The sequence below is a fragment of the Bubalus bubalis genome, chromosome 7 (genome assembly GCF_019923935.1).
Source record: "Bubalus bubalis isolate 160015118507 breed Murrah chromosome 7, NDDB_SH_1, whole genome shotgun sequence".
Classification (NCBI taxonomy): Eukaryota; Metazoa; Chordata; class Mammalia; order Artiodactyla; family Bovidae; genus Bubalus; species Bubalus bubalis.
Genome location: NC_059163.1, coordinates 51849 through 69377, shown reverse-complemented (window position 1 = coordinate 69377; position 17529 = coordinate 51849). Strand labels below are relative to the sequence as shown.

The 17529-nt window shown below is 46.9% G+C and overlaps 1 protein-coding gene across 11 annotated transcripts in view; it reads right to left on the bottom strand.

Moving 5' to 3' along the window:
- The window catches only part of PIGG (phosphatidylinositol glycan anchor biosynthesis class G), a 40999-nt gene extending 23781 nt beyond the window's left edge, over positions 1–17218 (bottom strand). For 8 of the 11 annotated variants that reach the window (XM_025289552.3, XM_025289556.3, XM_044945523.2 and 5 more), the window contains exons 1-5: positions 16925–17218; positions 15862–16067; positions 8885–9094; positions 7466–7654; positions 6154–6295 (exon numbers count right to left, since the gene is read on the bottom strand). In XM_025289552.3, coding sequence (XP_025145337.3) covers positions 6154–6295; positions 7466–7654; positions 8885–9094; positions 15862–16067; positions 16925–17072 — 895 coding nt within the window. In that variant the 5' untranslated portion in view covers positions 17073–17218. Of the gene's footprint in view, positions 1–3543; positions 3606–6153; positions 6296–7465; positions 7655–8884; positions 9187–15861; positions 16068–16555; positions 16893–16924 lie in introns of those variants that run through there. The other 3 variants (XM_025289553.3, XM_025289555.3, XM_025289557.3) reach the window with 3 other exon arrangements.
- Between the last annotated feature and the right edge of the window lie 311 nt (positions 17219–17529).

Genomic DNA, 17529 nt, shown 5'->3' with positions numbered 1-17529 from the left:
GATTATGCCAAAGTCCTTGATTGTGTGGATCACAACAAACTGTGGAAAATTCTTAAAGAGATGAGAATACCAGACCACCTTACCTGCCTCCTGACAAACCTGTATGCAAGTCAAGAAACAACAGTTAGAACCAGATATGGAACAGCAGACTGGTTCCAAATTGGGAAAGGAGTACATCAAGGCTGTTTATTGTCACCTTGCTTATTTAACTTATATGCTGGGCTGATTAAGTACAAGTTGGAATCAAAAGATTGTCGGGAGAAATGTCAATAATCTCAGATATGCAGATGACACTACCCTTATGGCAGAAAGCAAAAGTGAAAGTGAAGTCGCTCAGTCGTGTCCGACTCTTTGCGACTCTGTGGACTGTAGTCTACCAGCATCCTCCGTCCATGGGATTCTCCAGGTGAGAATGCTGGAGTGGGTTGCCATTTCCTTCCCCAAGGGATCTTCCCGATCCAGGGATCGAACCTGTGTTGATCGAACCTGCCTTGCAGGCAGACACTTTAACCCCTGAGCCACCAGGCAAGCCCTAACAACCTCTTGATGAGTGTGAAAGAGAAGCGTGAAAAAGCTGGTTTAAAACTCAACATTCAAAAAACTAAGATCATGGCATCTGGTCCCATCACTTCGTGGCAAATAGATGGGAAAACAATAGAAACAGTAAGAGACTTTATTTTTTGGGGCTTCAAAATCACTGCAGATGGTAACTGCAGCCATGAAATTAAAAGACGCTTGCTCCTTGGAAGAAAAGCTATGACAAACCTAGATAGCATATTAAAAAACAGAGACATTACTATGCTGACAAAGGTCCGCCTAGTCAAAGCTATGGTTTTTCCAGTGGTCATGTATGGATATGAGAGTTGGACTATAAAGAAAGCTGAGTGCAGAAGAATTGATGCTTTTGAACTGTGGTGTTGGACAAGACTCTTGAGAGCCCCTTGGACTATAAGGAGATCAAACCAGTCAATCCTAAAGGAAATCAGCCCTGAATGTGCATTGGACGGGCTGATACTAAAGCTGAAGCTCCAATACTTTGGCCACCTAATGCAAACAGCTGACTCATTAGAAAAGACCCTGAAGTTGAGAGTTTGAAGGCAGGAGGAGAAGGGGACGACAGAGGATGAGATGGTGGGATGGCATCATCGACTCAATGGACATGAGTTTGAGCAAGCTCCGGAAGATGGTGAAGGACAGGGAAGCCTGGCGTGCTGCAGTCCGTGGGGTCACAAAGACTCAGACATGACTGAGCAACTGAACAACAAAAATAAAACAATGACAACAGGCCCTGTGAGGAGGGCTAGAGTTACTGCAATATAGCATTTAATGTTTGGTTTTCATCAAAAACTACATGCAATTATACAAAGAAACAGGAAAGTATAGCTGAAAGAGAGAGAAAAAAAAGCAGGCTGTACAAGCGTCTTGGGAAGGGTCCATATGTCAGAGTTAACAGACAAAGTCTTCCAAGCAGTCACTGCAAATGTGGTCAAAGAACTACAGGGAACAGGCAGATCTCCTTGCCTAGGGAGGTAGTAAAGGCAGGTATGATGGCAGGGTCCCATCCTTCAGAGGTTATCAATAAACGGTTAGGAATTAGATGGAAACTTTGAAGGTGAGAAGTATAACTGAAATGAAGAATTTACTATGAAGGCTCAATAGCAGATTTTCAACTGGCAGAAGAATCAGCAAAGACAGATTGATAAAAATTAAATAATTATACAATAAACAATTATACAATCCGAGAAACAGAAAATCTCCCAAATTTGACAAGAAACATTAATTTACACATCCAAGAAGCTCAATGAACTCCAAGTTGGACAAATACAAACTACAAGGAGTGAAGTGAAACTAATTAGATTAATGGTTGATTTCTCATCAGAACCACAGAGGCCAGAAGGCAGCAGGACAGCATGTGCAAAGAGCTGAAAGAACCAGAATGCTATACCCAGCAAAACTGCCTTTCAGAAAGCAAGGGGAAATGAAGACATCCTGAGACGGAAAAAGCAAAACAAAAAATTCAGTATTAACAAACTCAGGACTCAAAAAACTAAGATCATGGCCTATGGTCCCATCAGTTCATGGTAAACAGATGAGGAAAAAGTGGATTTTATTTTCTTGGGCTCTAAAATCACTGTGGATGGTGACTGCAGCCATGAAATTAAAAAGGTGCTTACTCCTTGGAAGGAAAGCTATGACAAACCTAGACAGTGTATTAAAAAGCAAAGACATCACTTTGCCTACAAAGACCCACATAGTCAAAGCTACAGTTTTTCCAGTAGTCATATACGTATGTGAGAGGTGGACCATAAAGGCTGAGTGCCAAAGAATTGATGCTTTTGAACTGTGGTGCTGGAGATGACTCTTGAGAGTTGCTTGGACTGTAAGGAGATCAAATCAGTCAATCCTAAAAGAAATCAACCTTGAACATTCATTGGAAGGACTGATGCTGAAGCTCCAACACTTTGGCTACCTGATGCAAAGAGCCAACTCATTAGAAAAGACCCTGCTGTTTGGAAAGATTGAAGGCAAAAGGAGAAGAGGGAAGCAGAGGATTAGAAAGTTGCATGGCATCACCGAATCAATGGACATGAGTTTGAGCAAACTTGGGGAGATACTGAACAACAGGGAAGCCTGGTGTACTGCAGTCTGCTGCTGCTGTTAAGTCGCTTCAGTCGTGTCCGACTCTGTGCCACCCTGTAGATGGCAGCCCACCAGGCTCCTCTGTCCCTGGGATTCTCAAGGCAAGAATACTGGAGTGGGTTGCCATTTCCTTCTCCGTACTGCAGTCTATGGGGTCACAAAGCGTGGGACACGACTTAGCGACTGAACAACAATAAACCTGCCTTACAAGAAATACTAAAGGAAGTTCTTCACACTGAAAGCTACTGACTCCAGATGGTAACCTGGATCCACTTAAAAAAAAAAAGGTAAAGAGTATCAGTAAAGGTAACTATATAGTTATGCTGCTGCTAAGTCGCTTCAGTCGTGTCCGACTCTGTGCGACCCCGTAGACGGCAGCCCACCAGGCTCCCCCGTCCCTGGGATTCTCCAGGCAAGAACACTGGAGTGGGTTGCCATTTCCTTCTCCAATGCATGAAAGTGAAAAGTGAAAGTAAAGTCGCTCAGTCATGGCTGACTCTTAGCGACCCCATGGACTGCATAAAAGATAGCATAAAATGTATTTTTCTCTTAAATTCCAAAACAATTATATAAAACTGTATGTATGTATCAAACCATGTATATACATTGTCAGCCTACAACATATAGAAATGGCATGGAATGTTTCCAAAAAGTGGAAACAACCCAAACATCTATCGGTTGATGGGTGGATAAACAAATGTAGAACATATATACAATGGAATACTATTCAGCAAAAGAAAGGAATGAAGTCCTGACACCTGCTACAGGATGAATGAACCCGGAAAACATTATCCCAGTAAAAGAAGTTGGTCACACAAGACCATTTATTGTTGTTGTTTTGTTCAGTTGCCAAGTAGTGTCTGATTCTTTGTGACCCCACGGACTGCAGCACACCAGGCTTACCTGTCCTTCACCATTTCCCGGAGTTTGCCCAAGTTCATGTCCATTGAATTGGTGATGCCATCAAACCATCTCGTCCTCTGTTGCGCCTTCTCCTGCCCTCAATCCTTCCCAGCATCGGGGTCTTTTCCAGTGAGCTGGCTCTTCCCATCAGGTGACCAAAGTGTTGGAGCTTCAGCATCAGTCCTTCCAATGAATATTCGGGGTTGATTTCCTTTAAGATTGACTGGTTTGATCTCCTTGCAGTCCAAGGGCCTCTCAGGAGTCTTCTGCAGCACCGCAGTCACATAAGACCGTTTATTACAGGGCTCTATGTGTATGGAACGTCCAGAAAAGGCAAATCTGTAGAGACAGGAAGATTAGTGCTTGGTGGTGGCTGAGGATGGGGATGACAGTGGGTTGGAGGAAGTGGAGGTGACCAGTAAAGAGGTGACGCTATATCCCAAAATTGACACTAACGATGGCTAACCAGCTCTGAATGAACTAAACGGCAGGTGTGGAGTCCTGGCTCAAAAAATAAGCTTGATAAGAACACAGACTACAGCTACTCTCAAAGCAAACAAACAAGTCAACAAAACAAGGAAGAGCTTACTGAGGGCACTGAGGTCAGCCATGTGAGCAGCCCACGCAGGCAGTCCCTAGGCACAGCCACCCTGGCCCTTCCTAAAGACGTGTCAGACTTCCCAGGGAGGATATCCCTAAATGCCCATCTGAGCCTTGAAACATCAGCAGTTAAGTTAAAAATAACCCTAAGATTCCTATAATATTAATGACAACAGGCCAGCCTCCCTGTCCCTGCTCTTCCTCAGACTATAAGCTCCCTGTACAGCGCCAGCAGAGCGCCCAGCTGACTGCGGGTGCTCAGTGGCGTCTGCAGGAGGGGGGTACAGACGGATGCAGAGGGTGCATCTGGCCCGGGGCTCTCACTGAGGTAGACGAGCCCCACGGGACCCTGCTCCGGGTGTGCATGTGTCAGAGGCCAGTGCTCCCGTGGGTGCTGTGCACACTCACTGGAAGGCAGGCTCCAGCTGGGCACCCAGTAAAGGCTCAGGGGAGCCAATACCGACGCCTTTGGAGTCAGACGTCTAACAGGAGGTAGTGCTGTAAACAGACAAAAGGAAACAGGTGGAGCTTCTTCCCCAGCCAGTCCCTGCTCAAGTGGAAGATGCGTTCATTCAATATTTTCAGTATCCATTAAACACCAGGCAATGCTGAGGCCCAAGGCATACAGTGATGCATAAAACAGACCTGGCCCTGCCCCACTCTAACTCACAGTGAGAAGGCAGATGTTCATGAGTCACACAGTTCATTCTGTGGTTATAAACCATGATAAGGATGATGGTGGAGTGGACGGGTGCTGTGAGAGACGACTTCAGGGAAGGTGACCAAGGACGAGCGTATGAGCAGGCTGAGGGGCTGAGGACGGGTCAGGGCATGTGAGGAAGAGCTTAACACCTGGAGGACGTGTGGGAGAGGCCAGGATACGATGAGGAATGGGGATGTGCCTCCAGACAAGGCTGTGAGGGAGGCAAGAAGCCTCACATGGGGTTTTTACTTTATCCGAGGTTCAGCTTATAAAAGGTGATATGTATGGGAGCCTGGGACAGACTGGCACAGGTGAGGAGCAGGGAGAGGGCAGACTAAGGCAGACATCCAGGTTTCCAACCTGAAGAACTGTGTGAATGGCACCATCCGCTGATGGGGACACAGGGAGGGCTGACTGCAGGTGCGGGCGTCTCATCTGCTCTCCTTGTGGGAGATCCAAGAGGGCGTCAGTAGGAAGTGGGGCTGACAGTTTGGAGGGCGAGAAAGAGGCACAGCTGGAGGATAAATCCAACAGGTGTGAGCCCATTCATGGCACTTAAAACCATGGAAGAGCATGCGATCATCTCAGGGGTAAATGCAGAATCAAACAGAGGCAGTCCAGAAAAAAGGCTAGGGCAAGGTTGCTGAGCCAGCCAAGAGGACTGGACAGCAGAGTGAGAGGTGGAGGGGACCCAAACAGGTGGGAAGTTCCAGGACCAGGGGTCAGCAGGGCCAATGGTGCTGAAAAGTACCAGTGTCCAGCGTGGAAACAGCCGTGAGCTGACGGCCTGCATGTCCTAAAGGGAGGAGGCAGGGGTCTTGTGCAGGCCTGTGCTGAGTGAGGGGCCCGGTGCGCCTGGGTTGGAGAGCTGAGGTGTGTCGCAATGCTGACAATGGGCTTTCAGACAGTTCTACTCTGGCCCTACGACTCTAGCTAACATTGCTATCTATTCAACATAGTCTCAAATAATAGATTCTTTTTCTTAAGTTTAATTTTTTATGTTTCTCTCAATTCATACATGCAGTTCAGATGTCCCTAAGCCTCTGGCACTTTTTATTATTTAGATTTCCAGGCAGTGACATTCATACCACACAATTCACAAAAGGAACATCTGTATTTTAGGAATCAGGGCAGGAAACATACATTCCAAATCCTGACTGGTCCTTGCCCCATTAATTTTCATTCTCATTATTCAGGGTTTTTCAAACTTATACAGCTTCTAAAAATGGTTTTTAAAATTAAAATCAAAGTATAGAAAACAAAGAAATAAAGTACAGGTTTAAAACTGTTAAACACCCAAATCTCACCAGGCTTCCTTTCGAATGCAGAGCTAACCAAGACCAGAGCAGTGCTTACTTCCTCCATGGAAGAGGCTCCATGGCCTCCAGCTTCAGACATGCCATGATCACCACAGAGAACCAGCAGACTGGGCAACAGAGGATCTCTCTCCTGTGAGGCAAAGGGAAGGCATTTCAACTGTACCCAGACTGGGGAGAACACATGATCTTGTTAAGAAAACTACTTCAGATTTCAGCTTTGCTTTGTAAATAGTAGCTCTTTCTAAATGAGTTACTTTTATTATTTTTTCCAACCTATGAACTTACAGTCAGATTAAAGGGTCAAGGTCAAGTAATGTCATAAATAGGGACTTCACTGGCAGTCCAGGGGCTTCCCTGGTGGCTCAGCTGGTAAAGAATGTGCCTGCAATGCAGGAGGCCTGGGTTCGATCCCTGGGTTGGGAAGATCCCCTGGAGAAGGGAAAGGCTACCCACTCCAGTATTCTGGCCTGGAGAATTCTGTGGACTGAATAGTCCATGGGGTCACAAAGAGTCGGACACGACTAGGCGACGTTCACTTTCACTTTCTGGCAGTCCAGTGGTTAGGACTCTGCCCTTCCACTGCAGGGGGCTTGGGTGTGATCCGTGGTCAGGTAACTAGATGCCACGCACGGCCAAAAACACCCCCAAAACTAACAACAGTACTGTCTTAAGACAAATGGGATTAAATGGAGGTCACAGAGCACAGGGCAGTCTTCTTATCTGTCACACACAGCTGCCCTCTGCCCCTAGGGCTGTGGCCAGTGGCTCCTGCTGCCCCTGGGATGGACCCGACAGGCTCCGAATTGCCCGTGCTGCTTCTCTGCCTGGAACATACCTTCATACATGGCTTACTGGCACTCCCACCCGCTTCAAGCCTCTACTCACCACTCACATGTCCTCAAAGACTGCTCTGATTATGCAGTTTAAACTTTCGGCCTTTCTCTCACACGTACACTCCTCCCGCCCTATGTTCTGCTACAGTATCAACTTCTGTCTGGGACACCTCTGACTCACTGATTACGCTCCCTGTGTTCCCTCCTGGCTAGAGGCTAAGCTCTCAAGTGTCTGTACAGGCACAGTGACACAAGGCATTCAGGAGAAATTATCTGGATGAACAGGTGGAGATACTAAGAGCCACTCTTCGGCAGGGCCGCTGGGTACAGCGCCCAGCACACGGCAGGTGCTACTGTAGGTGAAGGTTGCCTGAGTGCTGGTGGGCATGAAGCTCACGCAAGGTCGCCCGAGTTCACTTCAGAAGCTCCATTTCCCCCAGGAAACACTGGCACCTTGACAGGCTCACCTCTGCCAGCAGTGCGGTGTGGATCTTCATCAGGATGCTGTCCATCTCACTGAGCTTGTGCCCAACCAGGGGGCTGCTGGGCCCAGAAATGTGGCCGATGTGGTCCAGCCCGAGGTAGTGCAGGATTAACATGTCCCAATCCTGCCTTTTTAGTACTTTATCCAAGTGCCTTGTAACATTATTATCCACCTTTAAAGGGAAAAAAGCACGTATCAATAGCTTCCCTAATTTCCTTTGTGTTCACTCTTCAATGAAAAGTGACATGGTTATTTTCAACTCTAGTGGTTTTTTTTAGGTACTCAGATTCGTGGGAGTTTGCAAAGACCACAAAACAAAACAAACCTCCAAAATAAAAACTGTCTTAAAAAATGTTTGCATTAGATCAAGCTTTCATTAATATTTCTGTCTCTAAGTTATAAACACAACATATTATAATTTAAATGCACAAGGGCTGTTCTGACAAAACAATTCTGTAAGATCACTACTGGAGCGTAAACTAAATAAATAAATAAATAAATAAATAAAACATTTCTGTAAGATCGCTACTGGAGCATAAACCAAGCTGACCAGGTGACCAAGTTCAACAGGGCTAAGGGCAGCTGGGTAAGACAGAGCAGTACCCAGAGTTCAAGAAACCAGCGGAGTGAAGCTGAGGGCATGTGTGTCCTGTAAGAACGCTATTCAGGGAGGAAAGAGACACACACTCAGTGGTTCCCACTCAAATAGCCCCCGAAAGACCCATTAGCCTGGAGAGCCCTGACTCCTCAGATGGCCCTTCTCCCTTTCACTGAAGAATCTACCATGAAGAGAAGTACTTTTGAGTGGTCATACACAGGAAGGGCAGTAACTGCTGTCTACACAGGTCACCTTCAGTGAGGCAGACACTCCACAAGGCCAAGCAAGTGGACCCATCCAATGCCAGCTCAGACTTGTGGTGCCTCTGCCCCAAGGGCCAGCTTTCTCACTGTGGGTCTAATTATGCCCTTTTCCTCTTTGGAGGCTGCACACCCAGCCCGGGGTCGATGCCTCTTGGGACCAGGCTCACCCAGCACACTCATGCTGCCAACCCCATAAAACAGCTGTGAGGCATGATCCCTGGCAGACCATGGAGACCTCGGGCTCTGCCATGCACAGATGCTGTCAAACTCAGGCCGAGGGACTCCTCCTGGGAAGCCCTTCCTGACTGTTGGTACCCATTGACAGGTATCCATCTGGGCTTTAGGGTCAGAGAACTAAGCTCACACCTGTGTCAGGGTTTATATTTCTGGCTTGGAGCTGATAATGGGAAGGAACAAGTTTTTCAATCTCTCCATACTATTCTTATTGTATTATTAAAAGCCACATACAATGCAATGTTGCCCCTTGCTAAGAACAGGGTACCAGGCTGTCTCATTGGATATATTTTTCTTAAAAACTGACCTCTGTATAATCTGATACAAAAAAAGAGGTTGTTCCATCATATTCCACAAAATGCTTTGGAAATAATTTCACCCATGTTTCATCTCCATAAAAGATGATTCTTTTCCCAGCAGCTTTGGCTCGTGTGATCACATTGTCTTCCAGCAACGTAGGAGAATTGAGGTTCCTGACGACATCGATGAAGCCAGGGAGGCTCCCTGTCAGCAACGCCTGCAGGAGGGAGCACTCAGGAGTCAGTCCATGGAATCTGCCCATGGTGTCCAAGTGTGGTGTGGTGATCAGGGACGGAAATGACTTGATGACTAAAAGAGGCAAGCATAAAGCTAAAGTGACCCCAGTACTGAAGGCTGGGTCAGTGTTAAGACAAAGCAGGGCACAGATTCTGGGCAAAACCAGCAAACTAAGTAGTGAAGAACTGACCATATTTCAGTTAATGAGAGGATAAAGGAGGCGGCTGTGGGGTAGCCAGATGATAGCTGTGGTCAAAAAGGCAGTGATGGATTTTAAGAACTGAAGCAGATGGCAAAGGGCGGGAACTCTGTATATCCAAACCCACTGACTGGTCCTCACCTAAGCTTCAGATCTGCCTCATGCAACAAGCAAACTCCTGACCCTAAAATCCAGCAATTCTATTGTCCACCCCTGAGAAAGAATAGCTTCCCACTCACCCAGGGAGGAAAGCAGCCTTTAAACAAGAATTATCTCACAGTAAACTGGCCCAGGGATGCTGGTAGGACACATTCCGCGCCCCCCCCCCCCCCCCAACCCACTGCCAACACACCGTAATTATTGAAAAAGTGGGTGGGTGTAACATGTCCTCACAACTTTCTGATACAGAATTAAGTCAATCACTCCCCCACCCCACCCCTGCACTTGAGCAGAGTCTAAATGGGTCACGGGTCTTTGGGATCTGGAGTGAGCTTGCAACCCACAACACTGGCATCCAGGGACCTGTGTGATAAAAAATAAATAGGAATCTGGACAATGTGAACAGTGTAACAATTCTGCCAAGACCTCTCTATCAGCAAATTAACAAAAATGAATTAATCTTCGACTTGGAGAGTGAGGAACTTGGCAAATCCTCTCCCCCAAGAGCAACGATAAATCTGGATATAACTGTCAAAAACAACCACTATAGGACTTTAAAAACTCAGTAAGGATATACACACCGAAACATTCTTGTTCAAAACAAACTTTCAAATTCCAGTAGAAGCTGTGAGTACTTGTGGCGTTTTATCATGGGCCGAGGTGACAGAATTCCAGCTGAGCTATTTAAAATCCTAAAAGATGATGTTGTTAAAGTGCTGCACTCAATATGCCTGCAAATTTGGAAAACTCAGCAGTGGCCATAGGACTAGAAAGGGTCAGTTTTCATCCCAATCCCAAAGAAGGTCAATGCCAAAGAATGTTCAAACTACTGCACAGTTGTGTTCATTTCACATGCTAGCAAGGTTATACTCACAATCCTTCAAGCTAGCCTTCAGCAGTACATGAACTGAGAACTTTCAGATGTACAGGCCGGGTTTAAAAAAGGCAGAGGAACCAGAGATCAAATTGCCAACAATCACTGGATCATGGAGAAAAGCAAGAGAATTCCAAAAACAAACAAACAAACCAAAAAAACAAAAACAAACACAAAAAAACCCCATCTACTCCTTTACTGAGTACACAAAAGACTTTGACTGTGTGGATCACAAAAAACCGTGGAAAATTCTTAAAGAGATGAGAGTACCACCTTACTAGCCTTCTGAGAAACCTGGACTGGTTCAAAATTGGGAAAGGAGTACGCCAAGGCTATATATTGTCACCTGCTTATTTAACTTCTATGTAGAGTACATCATGTGAAATGCCCGACTGGATGAATCACAAGCTGGAATCAAGACTGCCAGGAAAAATATCAATAACCTCAAATATGCAGATGATATCACTCTAATGGCAGAAAGTGAAGAGGAACTAAAGAGCCTCTTGATGAAGGTGAAAGAGAGTGAAAAAGCTGGCTTGAAATTCAACATTAAAAAAACTAAGATCATGGCATCCAGTCCCATCACTTTATGGCAAATAGAAGGGGAAAAACTGTACACAGTGGTAGATTTTATTTTCTTGGGCTCCAAAATCACTGCAGACAGTGACTTTGCCAACAAAGGTCCATATAGTCAGAGCTATGGTTTTTCCAGTAGTCCTGTATGGATATGAGAGTTGGACCATAAAGAAGACTGAGAGCCGAAGAATTGATGCTTTCGAACTGTGGTGCTGGAGAAGACTTCTGAGAGTCCCTTGGACTGCAAGGAGATCAGACCAGTCAATCCTAAAGGAAATCAACCTGAATATTCGCTGGAAGGACTGATGCTGAGGCTCCAACACTTTGGCCACCTGATGCAAAGAGCCAACTCATTAGAAAAGACTCTGATGCTGGGAAAGATTGAAAGCAAAAGGAGAAGGGGGCAGCAGAGGATGAGATGGTTAGATAGCATCACTGACTCAACAGACATGAATCTGAGCAAACCCTGGGAAATAGTCGAGGACAGATGAGCCTGGTGTGTTGCAGTCCACAGGGTTGAAAAGAGTCAGGCATGACTTAGTGACTGAAAAACAAGTTCCTCTCTTGCACACTTAGCCATGAGTACCAGGAGGGGCCCACCCAATTCAGTGCTCTATCGAAAAGTCCCATGCCAGGGACAAACTGAAAATGGGGAAGGCCGTCATGGCTCTCTGAGGCTTCAATGCTGGTTGTAGAAACACAGAACAGAAAACGCAGAAATGGAGTCTGGGGTATGGGATGATTGCTGCAGACCTCTGTGAGCTCCCACACATTCCTGGAATCTGGAAGGCTGTGTGCATACATGGGGTGAGGGTACACCCAGGAGAGAACAGAGAGCACTGTTCGGATAACTGAGAGAGCTATCTGTTCCTTCCAGCTGTTTGAGACTTGCTCAGACAGTAAGAGTTAGGGAGATGCATAAACTGACTGAAGATGAGTGTGTGGCCCAAACCACACACCGGTCCCTTTGCCGAGGGCAGAGGCCACATCACATGTGTGTTTAAGCACAACCTCTGACCAGTCATTGGGTCACCACTCAGCCATGCTCACCTGGCTGCCCCTCAGGAAGACTAGCTTTAAAAAAACAAACAAGAGCAGAGACATCTCTGAGTGTACATCTCAGGACCTCATGAGAAACAGACTCTAGAACTAGCTTCAGCAAGCCACCAAAACAACAGTGACAACCGCCACCACTCCTGGGATGGGGATCAGAACCCAGAGCTGAGGTGGGAGTTACACAGATGTATACAGCTGTTAAATCTCAACAAATTATGTTATACTGTACTGTATGAAAATTCTGTCTCAATGAGGTTATTTTTTATGTTTTTTTTTTTTTTTTTTTTTTTTTTTTCGCTTTTCCCACTAAGTTTTATTTGTGCAGCCCCAGGGACAGAGGGCCTGAACCTAAAAGAAGGTGTTGGGCCTCTTGGTGGTGAAGCGTGGCTTGTGCTGGCATCAATGAGGTTATTTTTTAAAACTTGACCTTTTCATCCTAAAAATCTGCTCTCTAAAGGCAACCAGTTACTTTGAATGAATATCTTTTCATCCTTTTGTTCTGTATGTATATAATCACAAATATATAAAGTACACATTTTATCAAAATGGTAACTATATAAATAATTCTGCAACCTGCTTTTTTCACTTAAATCTTTCTGCAGAAAGCATACAGGTATTTCACCTTTTTTTTTTTTAAACAGCTGCAGTACTCCAGAGTTTGGAGGTACAGTGTATTTATCCAAGACTGGTTCAATGACCACTGCTTTTAAAAAGCTTCCCGTTGGGAAGTGCCATTGGAGCCGCGGTGTGAGGGCATGGTGTCGTCTAGGTGAGGCAGAGTGGGGCTTTCCAGAGCAAAACACAGCAAACTGTGAAAACCCCACCGTGAAAGGGGGTGGCACACGTGGGGAACGTGTGATCTGCTGGATAAAAGACACAGGACAGGGAAACGGGCTTAGATGAGGCTGAAGAGAGAACAAAGGCAGGACCACGCACCCTGAGGCCTGAGTTAGGAGACACAGTGTGAGCCGCGGGGGGTTGTTGGGAGTGGAGCAGAGCGACCTATCTGTTCGGACAGGTTCTGGGTGAGAAGAGGTGCTGGCAAGGGTTTTACAGGCTGAGATCATAGCAGACTGGATGAGGGTGGGAGTAGTCCAGGCTGAGTCTAATTCAGTCACATGAATAGTGTAAAGAGATCTGTTCGTCTCACTTCTTGTGAAGAGTGTTATAATTAGCCTTTTGGGGTCTACAGTGTGCTGGACAGACTGTTCAGGCGCCTCTGAGCCGATCACCAGCAGAGTTAGGCACTCCCGCTGACGGCCTTGTCTCTTCCTGTGGACGCGTCACACCCTTTGTCCAGCCGCCAGCACACTGTCGCCTCTGACCAGACCTTCCTGACATATCCTGGGATTTACATCTTGTTTGCTGTGTTAACTGTAAATGATTTCCCTCCTTTATCGTCAGTGGACTTTTGTTTATGATGTCTTCTACCACTTAGGGTCGAATCTGTCCATCCCTCCCTCTGGGCTTTCATAAGACACTTCCCTCCTCCTCCCACTAGTCTGAGCTCACACGGACATTTTCAAGAAGGGCGGGACTAGCTGGGATCCCCTTCAACCCAGGACACACGCAAGCAGCAACCAAGTTACAGCTGAGAGCCTCGGAACTTTGAGTTAGCGCCCTTCTGTCAGCTCTTTGGAGGCCTTCCCGGGGCTGCTGTGGTCTTGGGAGCAGTAGTTTCTTGTCTTTTGAGAATTAAGGAGGGCTCTGCAGGGACGACTGAAAGAGAATCTGGCCTGGCCACCTCATTCTGCAGTGTCACTGAGAACACGTGTGACCAGCAGAGGCTCTGGAAGCAGACAAGCACAGGCTCATGCTCGGTTTCTAATGTCAGCTGTGAGATTTTCACCACTTAAATCCTGCTTCCTCATCCAGGAAACGAAGAGAGTGGCGCCGACGTCACGGAGCCTCGTCCGTGGGCTGTGGTCAGAGGGCAGAAAACAGTGCCCGCACCATGGGCACGCCGCAGCCAGTGGTAACTGCTCATTATGACAACTGCAAATGCCCCCGAAAGGAAAGGATTCATGAGTTAGCTACAACGTCATAGAAGAAGTTACTGTATAATCGTGGCTGCCCTGATAGCTCAGTTCCTAAAGAATCCACCTGCAATGCAGGAGATCCTGGTTTGATTCCTGGGTTGGGAAGATCCCCTGGAGAAGGGAAAGGCTACTCACTCGAGTATTCTGGCCTAGAGAATTCCATGGACTGTATGGTCCATGGAGTCACAAAGAGTCGGACACGACTGAGCTACTTTTACTTTCACTGACTGTATAATCTTAACACAGAACAGAATTTGAACATGCTGCTAGGAACTTCCCTGGTGGCTCAGACAGTAAAGCGTCTGCCTGCAAGGCGGAAGACCTGGGTTCAAGCCCTGGGTCAGGAAGATCCCCTGGAGAAGGAAATGGCACCCCACTCCAGTACTCTTGCCTGGAAAATCCCATGGACAGAGGAGCCTGGTAGGCTACAGTCCATGGGGTCGCAAAGAGTCGGACACGACTGAGCGACTTCACTTTCACTTTTCACTAGAGACATCAGTCTTGAAATTTTAAAACTGTGTTTCATGACAATTGTATCAGCACCTCCAGATGAACTAAGTCCCTTCCTTAAGTGGAAGCAGGGCAGGGGACACACTCTTTAGTTTGTGCCTTACCTGATCCTATCAATTCCAGAGCTGTAAACCCCTAACTCCAGGATGGAGTTCCTGTATACTATTTCCTCACTGGTGAAGGATGAGGAACAAGAACCTACAAGGACCCAACACAAAACACTGGTTTGGTGAAATGAAGCAACCTGGAGAAAGGAGGACCACACTGGTCGATATGCAGGACTGAACAGAACCTAGGGCAGGCATGCTCAGATACTTTTCCTTGCAAAACTGCCCAGATTCCTAATGACACTTTTCCTATCAAAATGACAGAGGAATGAGTTCCTTCCACACTTCTGCTGACAGGACAGACAGAGAATCAATGATCCTGATGGTCATGAGCCTGGATGCCTTTCTTTCAGCTTGCAAGGGACTCTTCAGCAGAATGTCTGCTCGCTGAGAAGCTGTTCCTGAGCAACCTAACTAGAGGGGGCCTCTGCCACTGCCCATCACTCTCCTCATGTTCTCCTCCTCAATTTCTTCCGTAGCACTTGCCACTTACTGAAACTGCTGTGACTATTTATTTGTATACTTACATATTTTCTGTCCCCTCAATTAGAAAGTAAGCTTCATGAGTTTAGGATAGTTGCTGTCTTGTTCTTCACTGAATCCCATGAAGGGATTCAGAAAAAATTTTTGAGCCAATAAATAAAGCTTTATCCTTTCCTTTCTCTATAGTTCTTGAGTAAAGCACTATGCATGTCAAGTCTCGCCCACTAGGCTGAACACCTGAAGGTGGTTTATACAGTAAAAGCAGAGATATCTGCTGAGGCCAGGGCATGCTGATTTGGTCACTGTATATACTAAGATACTGGATGAGTCATTTAATTTATTTGAGTTTGCTTCCTCATCCATAAAATCAAGAGGTTGAAGTAGATAACCCTAGAGGCTCCTCTCAGAATTCTGACTGACTCACTGATGATTAAAAGCAGCAGGCTAGCAAAGAAGATGGTATCTCTTGGATTAGACTGGCCGAGAAGATCTGGCTCTAAATCTGTTATGCTTCCCATGAAGCATGAGCTCTGGCTACCTGACAGAGGGCATAAATCATGAGTCTTAGTTCCAGTCTATCTGGAAGGCTTCATCAGCATTCTATTGCCCCAGCCAGGAGGACAGCACCAAAGTAGTTTCCACTTAGCTAAAACTGGGACTCCAAGTAAAAGACAATAGAACATTCTTCTAAAGCTCTCAAAGAGCCAAACCATGATCTATAATACATTAAGTCAAACTGTTTACCTTGATTCGAGGCATAGTAACTGTAGGTGGCTTTGCTTCAGCCACAAAACTGAGAGATGATCCTTTTTCCACAAGATAATTTGTGTAGGGCATAAATTTCACACCTTTTGATCCAAACACAAAATCATCTCTCAAGGCATCTATCAGCAGAATAACAACTTTACTGAAGAGAGGTGGTGGAAGCTCGGTCCAGTTGGAACTGGCTCCTAAAGTGTTTGAAAAAGAAAAAGGAAATTGAATTTTAAACTCTTTTTTAGTATCCAGGAACTTTATAATCTGGTTTCTCCCTACTTCTCCAGCACATACTCTGTCACATCTACACATTCTGACCCAAAGGAAAGGGCCTGTTCTTGGGAAACAACGCTGGGGTCAGAGGATGGGTGACAAGTAGGCTCAGGAGCCCCCGTATCGAGGAGAGAATTGTCCTTAGCATTGTGGGATGTACTGACACTGGGGAGTTCCTTCTTGCGAGTCCTACAACGGGATATCAGGGAGCTTGATACAAACAGTGCTGCAGGGAACGGATGGGAGAGCATTCACAAACTGTCTTTCCATAGTTACAAAACGCGAGTTCTTTTACCTAATATTTATTGCTGGGTATTTGAGGGCTCTACGCAGGGAGGTCTTTACTGGAAAAAACGGGCCCTTGGAGGAATGCCACAGAAGAAAACACGAGAGGTCGCAGGAATCTTACCTGCTGTGTCTTACTGAGCAAAAAGGATGCCTGGAACAGGGAGTGACCCAAACATCTGCTCAGGGAAGGGGGTTGTGGTTCACTGGATTGAGTACAGCTGGGCAGAGTCTTACTTTTTACGGGTACAGAGAGCTTACTTTGCGGTGACCAGGGACGAAGATCTTAGTGGGGCTGGTACTGGTGCTGGCCACCAAGTTGCAGGATACAGAAAAGGAGGCTGGAGCGGCAAGAAGGGGATCCTAGGAGGTCGGGATCAGAATGGAAGAGACCCCCCGGGAGCCCCGGGAAGAAGATGAAGAGGCGAGGCTCGTAAGGGCACAGTAGGGCCCGGGGAGCAGAGACGCTGTGGGGAGGAGGGCGCAGTCGTACCAGCAGAGGGTTCGGGCGCCGGGGACTCTGCTTGCCGCTCCGCTCCGGAAAAGACGGGAGCCGGGAAGAAGCCCCGGAGGAAGAGCGCGACGCCGAGGACCTCGATCACGACGCAGCCGGCAGCGAAGGTCCCGGAGCCCAGCCGCATCGTGCCCACCCTCCGCGCCGAGATCCGGATTCCCGGGCACCGGGTCACTTCTCGCCCAGGAGTAGAGGCTCTCGACTCCACCGCCGCCGAGCAGGCGAGAGCCGGAGGGCCTGACAGAGTCCCTGCGTCCTTTCCGCGTCCGCCGTCGCGCCGGAAATACGCACCAGGAGCCAGCCGCTTCAGGAGAGGCGGCCCCGGGCTCAGACTGCACTTCCGGTGCGCTCCAGGTTGGTGCTGTGAAAGAGCTGCACTCAGCGTGCCAGCACATGTGGAGAACTCAGCAGTGCCCACAGCGTTGGAAAAGGTCAGTTTTCATTCAAGAAGGGCTATGCCAAAGAATGTTCAAACTATCGCACAATTGCCCTCATTTCACTTGCTGGCAAGGTAATGCTCAAAAATCCTTCAAGCTAGGCTTCAACAGTATGTGAACTGAGAACTTCCAGATGTACAAGCTGGA